Source organism: Rhea americana, unplaced genomic scaffold (genome assembly GCF_003343005.1).
Source record: "Rhea americana isolate MKP2758 unplaced genomic scaffold, rheAme1 scaffold_143, whole genome shotgun sequence".
Lineage (NCBI taxonomy): Eukaryota > Metazoa > Chordata > Aves > Rheiformes > Rheidae > Rhea > Rhea americana.
Window position 1 is genome coordinate 2,261,031 of NW_028185517.1, and position 16,701 is coordinate 2,277,731.

The 16,701-nt window shown below is 37.1% G+C and overlaps 1 protein-coding gene across 9 annotated transcripts in view; it reads left to right on the forward strand.

The window, feature by feature from the left end:
• KIF1B (kinesin family member 1B) overlaps nucleotides 1–16,701 on the forward strand; it is a 95,959-nt gene that overhangs the window by 42,988 nt on the left and 36,270 nt on the right. For 8 of the 9 annotated variants that reach the window (XM_085299009.1, XM_085299008.1, XM_085299014.1 and 5 more), the window contains 5 exons: nucleotides 194–300; nucleotides 1,194–1,277; nucleotides 2,900–3,080; nucleotides 3,749–3,821; nucleotides 16,330–16,429. In XM_085299009.1, the coding sequence (XP_085155135.1) occupies nucleotides 194–300; nucleotides 1,194–1,277; nucleotides 2,900–3,080; nucleotides 3,749–3,821; nucleotides 16,330–16,429 (545 nt within the window). The remainder of the gene's footprint in view (nucleotides 1–193; nucleotides 301–1,193; nucleotides 1,278–2,899; nucleotides 3,081–3,748; nucleotides 3,822–16,329; nucleotides 16,430–16,701) is intronic. The other variant, XM_085299010.1, reaches the window with a different exon arrangement.

Sequence of the window (16,701 nt, forward strand, 5' to 3'; positions counted from 1 at the left end):
GCATTATCTTCCAATTCATGATAAATCTAGTAACTTCTACAACCCAAAGCGAAGCACTGTATTCAAGTCTTTGARCTTGAAGGATAGTCTTACTAGTCTAGATTTTTCTCTGGGTACTTCTTGAATGTATTGCCCTACATATACTTGCGGGAAGTATCTGAGTTGCTCTTGAAATGTTTTCTGTTGGATTCAGGGTTGGCCAAGCTGATGCTGAGCGAAGGCAAGATATTGTTTTGAGTGGGGCTCATATTAAAGAAGAACACTGTATCTTTCGAAGTGAGAGGAACAACAATGGTGAAGGTGAAAAACTATAATACTAGCCAAGTGTTGCTGAATTTTTCATTCCGCAGTTGGTCAAGGAATATTTGTATTTGAATGTAGGCACAAATATCTCTTTCCCTGGAGAAACTGTCAGCTTGAGAATTGAGAAGCTTGAATCTTGGGGGAAGAGAAAAAAAGGTTGTTTAAGTGATAATAGCTTCAAAATATTGATATTTGAAATGGAGAGGGAAGAAGTATTTAGAAGACTACTTGGAGCATGCAAGTCTTCTAAATATATATTCAGGAAATGAACTAATTTTTTGTTGGATGTAATTAACTGGCTATTCAGGGCAAAACTATGGTCACAGTGTGTTACTGAAACTACAGAGAGCTTAAAACAATCTTGATGTCTCAGCCACAATGGTCCCCTTTTCACTTCTAATGTCCAGGGGTGTATATTGTTGAGCACCTCTAATTTAGAGATGTCTCAGCAGTAGTGGAGTGCTAATAGCCTTTGGGGATGAAATCTGTAATTTCAGGGCTGAAATGAACTGGAAAGCACTGAAGATGCTGAGGTTGTAAATCATTATTAAAACCTCTATAATGAGATATTTATCAGCTTAATCATATTGCAGGCTGTAGCCAATTTGTGAGTTAAGTTCTCTTCTTGGTTAAGTATAGATATGAAAAATCAGACAGAAAATAACTAATAATTATTATCTGCAATACTGAGATGTCAGTAGCATCAGTTCTCTGGTGGGGCTTTGTTTTCTTAACCAGAGTGACATCAGGGAGTATGTCACTTTTGTACCATGTTGTGATATTAGTAGGACAGAAAGCTTTGCTGAAAATGAAATATCTTGGGTTTGCATGTTTCTGTGYTTCTGTGCATTGCTCTAAAGTTTTATTTGTCGATGTTGTTTTCCTCATAGTTATTGTTACTTTGGAGCCTTGTGAACGATCAGAAACCTATGTTAATGGCAAGAGGGTAGTGCAGCCTGTGCAGCTGCGCTCAGGTAAGAAATTTTTAAAGAATAACGTTCTTTAAGCTCTTGCTAACTGTCCATCTAAAAATCATATCTTTTGTAGAGAACACTGAATGCTGTTAAAGATCAGGAGTGTTACCTTTTTGGAATACTTCTTGAACAGAAGTTGGTACCATTTTTTTATCTGGATAACAATTCCTTTTTCTTTATTCTTTGCCGTGCCAGCTGAAAGTGTACTTAAATATGCACCGCCACATAGCATCCTGCTTGTCCTTCTGCTTACCCTGGTATTATTCTAGTACATTCTTGCTCAAGCCTATTGCCCTTGGCAGTCTCTGTGAGACAGAACAGACAGACTGCCAGCTGCTGATGGAAAATTCCCAGCTTCCTGGCACAGCTAAGATGTTATAGTCTCTGCAGATAGTCACAGCTTTTTTTTCCTCTCATTTGGTTTCCTACTCAGTCCCCTACTTTGCTTTAGAAAGGCATGCAGGGGAAGGAGGGGAGGGAGTGACTTCCCTAAATCATTTGTTTTGACCTATCTATATTAGAGAGTCCCTTTCAAAACATGATGCTTTCTGTGTCCCTCCTCCTTTTTTCTGGTGATTAAAAAGCACCTCAAAACCACTTTCACCATGTTATAAATGAGAATTTGTATAGAACAAAGCGTATTGACATCAGCAGAAGACTGGACAATGAAGGAGGAATACTTTGTTGTTCTGTATTAGCATATGGCTTGTACTGAAAACTGCTGTTCAGCTTTCTTAAAAAAAAGAAAAAGTAGATATTTTTCCTTCTGCATCTAGACAAATGAGTTACTAAAACATTTTAGTATCTTCAAAAAGCCTATTCTTTGGTGTTGTTTTCATAAGGACAGTCTTGTTGACTCTGGAGGTTTCTTTACTAGAATGACTTTTTTAAGCTATTGTCATATGTTCACTGGGAGAGCTGAGACATCCTGCTATGTTCCATCAAGTGCACATCTTGGGTTTTGTGGGAGACTAACATCTCTAGGATTTAGTTGAAAGACTGACAATATTATGTTTCTTTGGCTCTTCCCTTAGTAACAAAGAAGCTTCCATAAATCCTATTCATTAGGACTCAAGTAAAAACAGTACATGTAAACCATATTTAAAAAAAAAAGGAGGGGGGAGGGGGAGGAAGCAAAAAGGAAGCACAGTGCATTCAAGTCTTTCAAGCCAGGCTTTTCCAAGGTGAAAAGTTTGCATAAGTGGCATTTACCCATATTTTGACCTTGTCACTGGAAATTGTGTCCTTTTTTTTTTTTTTTTTTTTCAGAGGAGAGGAATGGGACTTAGTGATGTATTTTATTTACTGCAACTGTTGGTCAGTCTCCAAGTCTATCCTTTAATTTTTACAAACTCTGCAAGAACATTAGATTGGTCCCCTGAGGTGATGTCCTCCTCTGTGAACATTTCTTCGTGTCAGCAGTAGGTTGTTCTGTACAAACTAGGCATTCTTTCTTGTTTTCCTTGTCACCTAGTAACTTGAATGTATACCAAAATTCTTCTTGGACAATCTTTTCTGCTGCTGGCACGTAACAGGATAAATGATTCTGATAGTTGAATTGTGCTTTTCTATTGGTGTTGGAACCCCTACCCCAAAAAGGTTAATCTTGGTTGCCATTTTAGGCAATCGTATCATCATGGGTAAAAACCATGTCTTCAGATTCAACCATCCGGAACAAGCACGAGCAGAAAGAGAGAAAACCCCATCTGCTGAGACTCCCTCTGAGCCAGTTGACTGGACATTTGCTCAGAGGGAGCTTCTGGAGAAGCAGGGTATTGACATGAAGCAGGAGATGGAGAAGAGGTAACAATTTAACTCCAAATTTTTATTTGAAACAAGAAAGGGACAGCTGTAGTTCCATTTGSCTGGTGTCAGTGTAAAACCCAAAGATAGTGTCTGTTAGTTCATATGGAAGATTCTTAAATGAGGCTTCCACAAAAAAGGCAAAACTCGAGTACCGTTCCCTTTCCAACTTGTTCTAATGCTAGTTCTGCCAGGTAGTGTCTCTGCTACCTGTAGTTAATGTTCAGAAGACTTGTTCATACTTTGTTACATGTTTTTAATACTCTAGTTCCTTTGAAAATCTCATTTGACCACMTGCCACAGACTCTATAGGACCAGACCTTGGGGCAGGATTGTACTGCAAATTCTAGGAAGTTTCAGATCCTCTTAGGTACTGTAATAGTCCTCTCTAATGTAACTGAAAATACACTGAATAGATCTAGAGAAATTCTTACTCCAAATAGATTGAGATTTTTGTGTTTTGTTTTTTAGATTAAAGGAGGGCAGAAATTACCATAACTTCCCTATTAATAATTAACAATTTACAGTTAACTTTGACATGAAATGAGTTTTATTTTGTTATTGTAATTCAGCTTGCTCTCTATATGGACTAACACCACGAGCAATATTAAAATAATGATCTGTTTGGCTGCTTCTGTGTTTTTTTTTTTTTTTTTGTCTCTCTTCAGATTGCAAGAAATGGAGATTTTGTATAAGAAGGAGAAAGAGGAAGCTGATCTCTTGTTGGAGCAGCAAAGGCTGGTATGTGTCCTTACTTCAGATTAATTACTTTTGCAAACAGTAACTGCTGTTCTTGCTTATCTGAAAGTTTAGGAAATCTGCTTGGGTTGTCTGCACAATGCAGTTCTCCCTTTGCTTTCAATACTTCGTGTCTACAGTTAATATGGTCAGTGTGACTGAACTCCTTAATGTTAATTCAGAGATTGCAATTAGCAGTGGAGAGGCATTAATCAGTGCTTGTTGGGACAGGTTGTATTTCTTGAACTGAAAATTAAGCTTAAAGAAGGGCATGGCTACACTCTCTGCCTTTTGAAGTTGCTTTTCAGTAGTCTAATTGGCTGGGTTTGGGGGTGTCTGCCTTGGTTTTTGTCTTGGAACACCAGAAAATACTAATTTTATGCTGCCAAAGAGACTTCTAGAACATTGATTTGCTAGGTTTATTTTTTGAATGGTGTCTGAAAATGTTGCTGCGTTGTGCATGTTTTAACACTTCTCCCTCCCCCTGCATGGAGTTCCTTGTAAGGATCTTAATAGCACATGTACAGATGGGGAGGTTATGTCTGGGGAGCGCAGAAAGTAACCTATCCAGAACAATGGGAATCCGACCAATTGCCTAAATAGGAAATATAAGTTAAGTCTGATATAGGAAGACTTCAGTGCCTTTGCAGCAAATACCTTAAGCACATTACAAATAGAAATGCATGTAGCCTGTTTCCTGTGAATATGAAATGTGACCAAGCCCAGGAATGAAATTTAGATATAGATCAGGAATCCAGATTCCTTAAGATATCTGAATCTCCTAATTCTTTTAATTATGTTGGGGAGGTGGAGGGGGGGAGAAGAGGAGGAAAGGGCTACTTGATTTTTAGCCAGAGGGCAAAAGTGCTTTAATTCCAATAATTATTTCAAATCATTATTTGCTTGTTTGTAGTATGAGTTTGAGACCTTTAATGACTTTGGGTTAGATAGCATGTCTGTGTTTAAACCATAAAGCTCTTCCATTTCTCCCAAAACCAGAATGGAGCAAGGTACTGTGGTTTACATAGATAGAAGCTATGTTGTTTTTCATTTATTCTGTATTGTACTGTATAATTTGTACACTTAAAGCCTTCTGCATCTGTAATTATTCTGTCAGAAGGGGGTAATTTTTTGGATGGAGAGCAGCAGTTCCAGAGTTTGAGCCAAAGCAAGACTCCCTTCAGAAAGGAAGTTAGGGTGTAGCTAATGTTACATTTAATCTCTGCAGTTTTATAATTGAAACTCACATAGATGAAAGTTGTACTGCAAAAGTAAATTCAGTGCATGAAAAGAAAAGGAGTTGGAATATTGAGGAGGATTTGGCTTTGTGTCAAAGAAGGTGCAAGTCATGGAATTCCCTCCTATAAATTTTGGTGACAAGCATATTAAATAGCTAAGCTATTACATTAATTAAATGTGAGAATTGGCTCTCTGGGGATCTGCTTGAAATAAGGCTGTGCTTATAAAAGCCTTAGGAAGGCTTTTATACTTTRTATTTCCCTTATACTTAAGATTAGGCAAAGATTCTTCAAATARAGAATTATTCAATATGTGATCAAGTTACTGATTTATATAAGCTTATTTTATTTTTGCTGGTATTATTTTGTGGGCAAGGGTAGAAGGCTGTCCTACACACTTTACCAATGTAGATTCCTTAACAGCTTTCCTAGTTGTAAGGGATTGTAATAAACAATATCATTGGTCTATTAACCAGTATCCTGCTTTTGACAATGTTTAGTAAGAATACTTCAAAAGATAGTGAAACTTCATAATGCGTCTGGTAGTTTCTGTGCCACTGTATGAAGAGGCTGGGATGGACAGGATAAATATCTTCCTAATTCTGAATAGCAGTTGAATAATGATCTGGAAATCTGGGAATGCATTTCAGCCTATGTGCCTTGAAAGTGTTTACATTGCTGCAATATCCAGATACAGTATCAAGATTCTAAGACACTGCTATATAAGATGGATATAAAAATATAAATATTGTTCTTATTCTAAATTGGAAAATAATCTTGGCTATAATATGCTGGCTAATGCTGTTTGTTTAGTGCTTGGATGCCAACCAATTTGGACATTCATTAGACGTRTTATACAAAAATGATAAAAGATAGCACTTTCCCCTCACAAATCTATAATTAATATGTTTACATTGCTGGCATTTTTCRATAATAAAAATTATCATTGTACATCTTTCAAATCAAATGTGAATGTGTTTTAGAGGTAAAATTACCTTGTTATTCTTGGTCATTATGCCTTTGCAGTGACCTCTTGATATTAGAAGGTGGGTACATTTATTAATTGGATTGGTTAATCTTTGAGTGTGTGTAGGACAGTGTAGGACAGTGACCACATAGTGTCTCATTATCAGCTTTTTATACACAAAACATGCTTTACCCATAAATAGTAATATGGTAAATATGTAACCTATAAATATAGTTGTGTGTAACTTGTGACATAATGTTTGAGTAGTTCTTTTTGCCTTTCTGGACACAGGCTTGAATGTATAGCTTGTACAATATATGGTGTCTTCCTCCAGGGCATCTTTCATTTCCAGTGCAGCATGGAGTAGGTTAGATACTGTCTCCTAAGGCCACAAGTTTTGTCGGCCATAAGCTCTTGAGGAATTTATATTTTGTTTCTAATCCAATGTTTTGCTTGTATTTTGGCCTAAATTAAGAGAAGTTGATTCTCTTGTGCTAATCTTTACTATTAAAGGTCATACATAGGGTCATAATATGTACATAAGGTCACAAGAAGCTCAGATAACATGAATCTTGTGCTATAGAGCTTGTTGACCATAGGGTAGAACAACTTTTTTTCTTCCCTTTCATTGTTTCCAATATAGACTATACTGTACACCCTACTCTTTGTGGTCTCTTACACAAAGTTTTAAGTTAGCTTTAGTAACCTGCAGTTCAGAGCCAATGACATGGATTTCTTTTGATTTTTAGAGTAATTGACTATTGTTCCTGATTACGTATTATAATTTTTTCCTGTGAAAAATACGAACGTTAGAAGTTGATTAGAGGTTTACTTACGAATTATTGAAGATTTTATGGGTTCTAGTGGATCACATTAATACATAGGACTTGTTTGTTAAAGAGATGTCTTAAGTTAATAATCCTTTTTAAAAAGTAGTCTGACTTTAATTTCTGGTTGCAGTAGGCAATAATGTATATACTTAACTTTCAGTGGCAGTATCCCTGAACCAAACATTCCTAGCGTATGGAAACCTGAAGCACTGCTCAATAAAAGTGATTTAGCAAAAGATGGAAAACTTTTAATGAAGAAGCAAAACAAGCATAACTCTTAGCAAGTGTGTGGAAGCTCCAGGCTCTAGGGTTTGAGAAGAGGAGAAATCAAGGATATCAAATAGAGAATTCATATTAAAACAATAAAAAGGTCATTACTGCTACATTCTTCTGATACTCATTCTTCGGACAGTCAAGATTGTTTTGTTTTTTAAACTAAACAGCAAGGTGGCAAAATGGAGGAAAAAAACCCCCTTTGAAACTCTGAATCTGGATATCCCTTTAGCTTGTAGCACATCTTGGAATATGAACCACTGTCTTCACCTGTCATAGTGGCACTTGCAGTCCTTTTAACATTGAACCTTTCAGCTGCTTCTGTTTCTTTTTTTCTTATCGTCTAACACTTCTCTGGCTGCTGTTGTAGTGAAGCGGATTCTAAACTTGAGCATCCCTGCAACTATGTGCAACGTTACTAACAAGTGTTAACCTGACTTACTCTGGCTGCTCATGACATCTTCTATGATGGCTGTTGTGTTCACCAACCTGGGGAGGATTTGCTGAAAGAAGCAACAGCAGTAACCAAGGCAAATGTGTGTGGTGGGGATTTGCATGTCTTTGTAGCACATGAGGTGCGATTTACACTTGCGGGGTTTTTTTAGTTTTGTTTTTTGGTCAGGAGCTTGGTTTTATTTGATCTAATTAAAGATCTATATAAAGCTGATCTATTTAAAGGTGTTGGAAATGATTGGGAGGGAAGATTTTAGATTATCTCCTCTTTTGAGTTGACAAGACTGAAATATAATGTTAATCTTGGTTTAGTGAAAAGCACCAATTTTGACACTCCGTGACTCTTGAAGATGCATTTTAATGTCTTAACGCTCAGTCTTGAGAGACTTTCTTATCACTTGTTCTATTTTGATTTTTTGATTTAGTTTTCTTTGCCTGCTACTTCTTGTTTAGCTTTTCCATTTCCTTACAATTTTAATTTTGGTTATTTTGGGGCCACTTCTTGATTTTTGTTTTTCCAAAGGATGCAGACTCTGATAGTGGGGATGATTCGGACAAGAGATCGTGTGAGGAGAGTTGGAGACTGATCACTTCACTGAGAGAGAAGCTGCCCCCCAGCAAGCTCCAAACCATTGTAAAAAAGTGTGGTCTCCCCAGCAGTGGGAAGAAGCGAGAGCCTATTAAAATGTACCAGATACCCCAACGCCGGCGCCTTAGCAAAGACTCCAAATGGGTTACCATCTCAGACTTGAAGATTCAGGCTGTGAAAGAGATATGCTATGAGGTAGCACTGAACGATTTCAGGCACACTAGACAGGAGATCGAGGCTTTGGCCATTGTTAAAATGAAAGAGCTTTGTGCAATGTATGGGAAGAAGGATCCAAACGAGCGTGAATCATGGAGAGCTGTTGCCCGTGACGTTTGGGACACAGTAGGAGTTGGAGATGAGAAAATAGAAGATGTTATGGCTAATGGTAAAGGAGTAACTGATGTGGATGACCTTAAGGTGCATATAGACAAACTGGAAGATATTTTGCAAGAAGTAAAGAAGCAGAACAACATGAAGGACGAAGAGATWAAAGTTCTTAGAAACAAGATGCTAAAAATGGAGAAGGTTTTACCTCTGATAGGGTCTCCAGAGAAAGCTCAGTCAACTTTAGCTAATGCTAAGTCTCCAAATTCTGCTTGTGTAGAGGATGTAGATAAAAAGCCCACAGATGATTTAAAGAGAAGCGAGAACGATGATCTCGCTAAAGAGGAGCGTGTTTCTCAGTTAATGGCAGGTGATCCAGCTTTCAGACGTGGGCGATTACGTTGGATGAGGCAAGAACAGATTCGATTTAAAAATCTGCAGCAGCAGGAAATAGCAAAACAGCTTCGTCGACAAAATATGCCTCACCGATTTATCCCACCTGAAAATCGCAAGCCCCGGTTTCCTTTCAAAAGCAACCCCAAACATAGAAACTCATGGAGTCCAGGCACTCATATAATTATCACAGAAGATGAAGTTATTGAGGTTAGAATTCCAAAAGAAGATGATAAGAAAAAAGATGAAAACAAAGAAAAAGAAAGTAGAGCTGCTTCTAAAGACCCTCAACAGCTGTGGAGTCTCTATGGCCCTCAAAGGAATCAAGATAATATCCAAATTAACAGGCAGCAGTTAAACACGCAGTCRCAGCCTAGCAATCAGCAGCAGCCATCACCTCAGTTGCGCTGGAGAAGCAATTCTCTCAACAATGGCTCTCAGAAAAGTTTGAGGCGTCAAACATCTGGCTCATCTGAATCATTGCACTCCTACAGTGGGCAGCAGAACCCAGACCTGCAGACTTTCCAGCAGAAGCGTCATATCCACCAGCACCGCCAGCCTTACTGTAATCACAACAATGGAGGCAATGCAGAAGGCAGTGCAGCGAACTTCCACCCAAAACAGACTGACCGACTTAACCACTATAACCAGTTTGTGACACCCCCACGGATGAGGCGCCAATTCTCCGCACCTAACCTCAAAGCAGGCAGGGAAACTACAGTATGATTAGTCAGTCAGCGCTARCTTGGGGGAGGAGGGAAGCAGGGATAATGCTGGCTTTTCATTAAGAAACAGCCAGGATTGGCTTTGCTCATGTCTTGGGTTTTGTTTGGCCAAGTAGAACTTGAGTGATTTGACACACAAATACAAGGTACTGGCCCTTCAGCCCGTTCAGTTTGCCTGTGACTTCTGGTTCGTTTTATCAACCTTGATTGGAAGAACATTCTGAAAAATTTTAAGAACTTTTCATAGACTAGAATACTTGGAGGGAGGGATGTAGAGAGGAGAAGTTCCTTGCTAGCTTATTTACCAATTGTTTTTGTTTCTTGGAGTTTTTTTTCTAATGCTGAAGATATTGTCTGGAACTTACAAAGTTTTACCTTCCTCTTGTGTTTTTATGTAGACAATCAAAAGAGGAATTTAGTTTATAGCATTGAATGTTTCTTGTGACCTTTTTCTTAGAAATGAGGAAACTGACCATCTGACTTTAAAATTGATCTGGCTTTTCAGTATGGTGTTTTCCACTCTTAACCTAAATTTTTTAATAGTAATCTATAAACCAAAAGTTGTTGGCTGACAAGATATGTGGCTTTTTGTAGATAGACAGAAATTTAGAAGAGCTATTGGGTCACACAACAGTCCTACTCTCTGATTAGAAAATGTCTTTTGCCCTTCATCATAAGTTCATAATTACTGATAGGAAATTGCTGAGACAGTTAAACCTGCCTGAATGGACTTCTATGTTGGAATATACATATAGCTGGAGCAATATTACGGAAAAAAGCTTTTTATGATTCTTGTATTTCTAAGTATAATAGTTTTTAATTATTATACAGAGATCATGGAAAGGAACTGGGGTAGGTTTTTTTTGACACTCTGAATAGTGTAGTTAGCCTCAAAGAGCTAATTCTTTATATTTTATTTTTTCAGCTTTCTTGGGCTGTGAGTCTGGGAGATGCTCTTAAAGCAGTTTTTCTTATGAAAATTTATAGATCACTACTCTGAAATGGTTGGGGTAAAGAAAGAGGTGGAACAGTTTGATTTTAATATGATACCTCATGTTAGTGCCTCTGGTCCTGAATTACACCACTGTTTCAAGGCTTGTTTAACAGAGAAGATCACTTTGAGGAGAAAATAAGATTAATTTTTTTTCTTTCCGCTCTCAAAGTGCAAATTACAATTTTTAATTTCTGTTTTAAGCTGAAGGTGCCTATTCTTGCAAGTGGATTGCCATAAAACAAATACTTTAGGTTGTTTCGTACCAATTACATTAAAAAAAATTGATTAAAGAAATAGCATTCATAAGTATGAGGGTTTGTCTCAATTGGAAAGTCTCAATTTTAATTAAGCRATTTCTTTGTTTCTGAACTTCAGTTGAACTTCCTTCTAAAAATCTGTGGACTTAAGTATAAGCCGATCTAAAGCTTTGAGGAAAACCTGTTTTGCTGTTAAATTTGAGTGTGCTTTTTTTTTTTTTTTAAAAAAAAAAAMAAAAAACTTGGCTACTATACCAGATTTGGTGAGATAGGTCCACTTTGCAGTGCATTTGTACAGTTAAATGACTTGTGCTATTTTGCACAAAAATCCTTGATTTACTTGAGGTTGCTTATTTTTGATGAAATACAAGCCCTGCTGGTAATTGTTACTTCTGCATGTTTCAGCATAGCTTTAGAAGAGTAGAAAGTGCCTTAAGCTTACCTTCATCTTATTTTTGTTTCCTATCTTCCTTTTTCCTTCCATTCCCAACTGTGCATGGTATAGGTGCTGGTTGTAACTCATAGGTAAGTGGCAGCCAGGCACCATTTTTGTATTGTTTAATCAAGTGTCAACACTGCAGTCTCTGCACATGTTACCGATAATAGCATACTGGCCCTCTGATACTGGAGATCCAAAGTAAATTCTGACTTTCCTGAAAGAATCATTTGGTCCTACCATTTGGGCCATTTTTTGGCAAGTTTAWTTTGTTTGTCCAAGTATGGCTTTGCCATTTGCATTTGTCTCATGCTTTGGTTTACTTGAACAAAGGAARTAAGACATCACCTCAAATTCCTTGGTTCTTCAAGGGAAAAAAGGCTCTATAGACAGGCAGTATTTTCTTTGAGCTTGAGTCAGCATTGCAAAATGAATTTTGGACTGCAAATAATGTTGTGGTGTTACCTTTATTTTAGAATTCTGTTTTAGTAGTATGTTGTACTTTGCTTTGGTGCAAAATGGGTAATGAGTTCTCTTTCATATCCTCAAAAAGCCTTGGACCTTTTTGAAAATGCACACTCTGGAAGTTGTTCTCAGCTCTGTAAGAATCATTGAGCTGAACAGTTAGTCTGCATAGGGGTGAATGGTGAGAGAAGACCAAACCAATTTTGTTGTATGCCCTCTGTGTATTTTGTGCAGCATTGTGATTACCTGTGCAATATCAGCACATTTGAGCATACAATAATTTTGAAGTCCATGCAACTGTGTGTYCTGACATGGAAAACTCCTGCTACTTAATACTTAAGTACTATACTGCAAAAAGTTTTTGCCAACTCCTTTTAGCTTAAAATTCTAAAATATATCTGTAGATGTCAGGATGATGATGAACAATAAGCTAATATCCATCACTGTTGCCCCACTTTTTTAGAGCAGCTGTAGAGAAACAACCGTACTTGGGTTTTGTTGTTGTTTTTTTGTTTTTTTTTTTAAGCCTTCTTCCTGGCTTTTAAGAGTATATTACAGAAATTAAACTTTAGAAAAAAACTCTRTAAAATTGCTCACTTCAAGAATCGAATATTAATTAAAATGCAGTTCCTCATCTGTAAGAGAAACAGGGTGAGAACTTGTGGATCTCCTTTAAGTATTCAGAAATATGCACAGCTCTCATCTTAAATTCTATATTAATGGGGCTAAAGAACACTAATACAGCTGCTTCCATAGAMGGCTGTGTGAAAAGGCTTTCAGGCTAATGGAAACATGGCATCCATGATGGGAGTGCTTTTCCAGGAAACTTAACTGCCATTGCTAAGTGCTGATGTGCTATGTGCTTTGACAGCTGGCTTGTATCCACCTGTGCTTAGGTGATGATTTGTTAAAATATCCTTTAAGACTCACTAGGGACATGTGGATTGGGGGGGGAGGGGAATGCATGCCACTAAATCTCCTCTGATTCACTTCAGCATCCTTTCTCAAGCAGTCTGAATTTAGTAATCTGTCAACCATAGAGGATGCTATTTGTATGAATGTGTTCAGCATAGTTTGGTATCTCCCTCTCTGTTTGTCCTAAGTTTTATACGTTAAAATTGACTCAGATACTTCCCTTCTGAACCACTTCAAGAGCTGCCAAATGAGAAATCTATGCTGTGTGCCCATTTGTACTGTAAAGAAGGCAGTGAGCTGCCTTTTAATTAAATGGGATTTTCAGATCTATTGTTTAAAAAAAAAAAGTTTTGGATTGTCTGAAGAGCAAGTGTCTGCCTTGTGAAAAGCAGAACTGGTTTGTATTGTAACAAGTGCTCTTTCAATAAACTATGAAATACTCTTGARAAGTGTCAGACTTGTCTTAGTGAAATGGAAATGAAACTTGATTGTAGTCTTGTGTTTCTTTTTTTCTCATGGGTTTAGTATATTTCAGCTGAGTTAATTTTTCTTGAATTGTTCCTCAAGCTGTTTCTTTTATGTCTGCCCTGATTGTTCTGCTATAAAGTTATGTGAAAAGCGATCTGCACAGATTAGCTTCTACAATCATGGAGAATTGTGTGATGTGTGGGGTTTTTTTGTTTGTTATTTTAAGTTATTCATAGCTCAAGGGTATATACAGGAATCAGCCACATACACTACAGTACCTTCTTAGACATCACCTAGGTCTAAGTAATAATTTAAGCTATTATGGTACAGTGTTCTGATTTACAAAGCTGTTGGTCCAACCTGAATGTACCTTTTTTTTGTTGTTGTTTTTTAGAAGTCCATGATTAGCATGGTCCTAGCTATTACCATGCCCCCTGGGCGAAGTAAACATTGCATCCCCTTCATCCATGTTCACGCAGCTAATGATTCTGAGTCTCAAGCTGTACAACAGTATGCTGTGGCTTCCAGGGAGTCTGGGGCCTGGACGTTCAAGATGTCTTCCAGATGAAATTTTTCCTTTTYTAGCGGTTGAGGCACCTTTGTTTATCATGTTACTAACAATTATATGTGTATAATCACTAATCAGATCTGGAAATGCTGCTTAGGAGAGCTGTCTGGTCTGTCAGTAGAGCAAACCACCTCTTCCTTGTACAGTGCAACCAGTGCCCCTTCTGAATGAGCCAACCAGAAATTCATCCTCTGACCAACAGTATCAGTTATTTTTAAATGCTGCTGTAGTATCAAGTACTGCAGCCTTTCAGCTTCTCCAAACAAATCTGATGGAAGATTCTATGTAAACATTACTTCAAATGCTTCTTCCTTCGAGCTTTTCTGCAATACATTCTTCATTCCTGGAATTCTGTCACTGAAAATGCAGCCTCAGAATATCTCTTTCAGACTGCAGAAAAACAAATTTTTTGCCTTTCCTTGAAAGTAAGACAAGCTTGCTTCTGTCACTTCAGATCTAAATTCTTGTCTTTGTTTTAAATGTAATAGTATTATCTAAATGTATGGAGGGGAAAAAAATAAAGATTGTGCCTTTGTGTTAAAGATTTTTTAAAGAACATTTTGGGCTTTCCAGAGCTGATGAGTCTGAAACCCCCTTATCAAATTATGCAAAAATTTTGTTAGTGAATCATTAAAAATGTCAGGAGGAGTATCCAAAGAAATTTACCATCTTTCTGTGATTCTTTTCTTGCTAGGCCAAGATTTAAAAAACATAACAGATATACAGAAGGATGTCCTCATATACAGTTAGTATACAGCCATCTTGGAAAGAATGGAGTGGAAATAGCTGAAGAAGAAGCATTTTAGACAAATAAAATTTCAGAAGGAAATTTAAAAAATTAATGTGGCTCTTATACAAACGCATTATATCTTCAATACTTCGGTTTTCTCTTTTTTAAGTATCGGGGACCTGTAAGGATCTTAGCCTTACTGGAAATTCTGCACTTTCAGCATATTGTTGTTCTAAGAACACAGCTTTTTTTTAATGCCACCTCTACGAAACCTTATTTCAATACTTAACACACTTCAGAGTTACCTGCTTTCCAAATACTGTCCCAATGTCTTTCTGGCTGAACCTGTGTTAGAATTTGATCTGATCACATTGTGACTCTATGAAGTCTTGTAGGAAAAGAAAGGTACAGGAGAATTTAGCTGGGATGCTTGGATAGCATGACAGGACTATGTAAAGGTTTCCCTTTATGACTGACGTAAGATTGTCTGCAAGAAATGAATTGGAGAAGACTGAGGATTTGGGGACTGTGGAAAAGGTAAAGGCTGGAATGCAACATGAATGACTTCAGGAATTCTCTTAAAGAGCTCTAACACTTTTAATGAATTGCTGGTGCGTATCTGCCTCTATTTCTATGTAAAAATTCTGAGAGGCCAATTTAATTTGTGTCATACATGCAAAAGAATTATCTTTAAAAAAATAACATACAGTAGGTCCTGGACCTGGAGCGCTATGACTGTGTTTGTTCTAAATATAGCTGCAAAAAAATAGTAACTAGCGCAGAAAAAACAAATGGTGGGAAGCATTTGTTTTACTAGTAAAAAATAAAGAGTTATTAGATTGTAGGGTGTATTTATTTCAAGGAGTAATTATGCAGAACAGGAAGAAAATCTTCTGCACAGATTTTTTTACATGCTTTATGGGGCAGATTGACTGTTACCTCCCAGGAATTGTTCACTCTGGCAAGCTTCTGCAGAAATTAATTCCTTCCCTCAGGGCTAAGATCTATGCTTCTCCCTTTCTAATTTATGGCTATGTCTGAACACTTTTCCTGGTGGACTTTCTCAAATAGTGGCTCCTGGGAAATGGAATTTAAATATTTCCTGCAAGAGGAACCTGTATCTTGGATTGTGTCTTATTCGTGTATTTTATAAATATAAATATACCTGAGGAACAGGGGCATAAAGTTCTCTCCAGAAAAGGAAAAGACCTAGTTGAACTTCATGAATCTCTTCAATATATTAGGGCATGGAATGTGTTTAGAGCAAATATGTTTCTGCTGTAAATAAACTCAAACTTTTTATCTTGGAAATGATTTTTTTCATCTTMTGATGTATTAAATATACATGGGAAAAAATGATACTTACACACTAAAGAGAACCTAATTGAAAACAAAATGTCTTTATTCTAAAACTTGAAATGAATTTTGTAATCAGTAGCATTCATAGTCCTTATGCTTGAGATGAATGATCTTTCATTTTTTAAATTTATGCTCTTTCTGATTCTCTTCTACCTCCTCTTAAAAAAAAAAAAAAAAAAAAAAAGGTAGATTCCCAAGAAATCTACTTTTTCCTGTCTTTAGGGAAAAACCTGAAATGTTCCATCTTAGATACCATGAGCGTTGATACCTGATGATTAAAATTATATATATAATCTTGATTATATTGGCCTCTCTTAGGGACATCCTTGTCCTCTCTTTCTGTTTTTCAAGAAGGAGAGATTCTACTACAACARTAGATGTTGGTATGTAACCTCTGAGAGTTAATACAGACATCTTTATATATCTGTTCTTTATCTCTGTCATTGTCTGATGTGTTTGTGTCTCTTAACTGTACTCCTTACCTTTGTCTGTCCTTCTGCTACACAATATCTCCTCTCTCTCTACAGGACTATGAGAGTAAGCTGCAGGCCTTGCAGAAGCAGGTAGAGACACGTTCCTTGGCAGCTGAAACAACAGAGGAAGAAGAAGAAGAAGAAGAAGAAGAAGGTGAGTTTGAAACTAAAAGTACTTTAGATATAACAAAGCCTAAAGGAATAGTTGCTGTATAATGACTCTCGCAATAGATAGAAAGCTTGCTTTGCAAATCCATGAAATTCTTCATGACCTCTAATTCTGTAATTTCTGTAGCATAAAGATACAGAATAGACCTATGTAAGCATTAGATATGCATCCCCAAATTCACTTGATACTCAGATTAGTCTAACCACAAGCTTTGATTTCATGGTCTGGAATCAGAAGGAATCCGCATATTCTTGGTT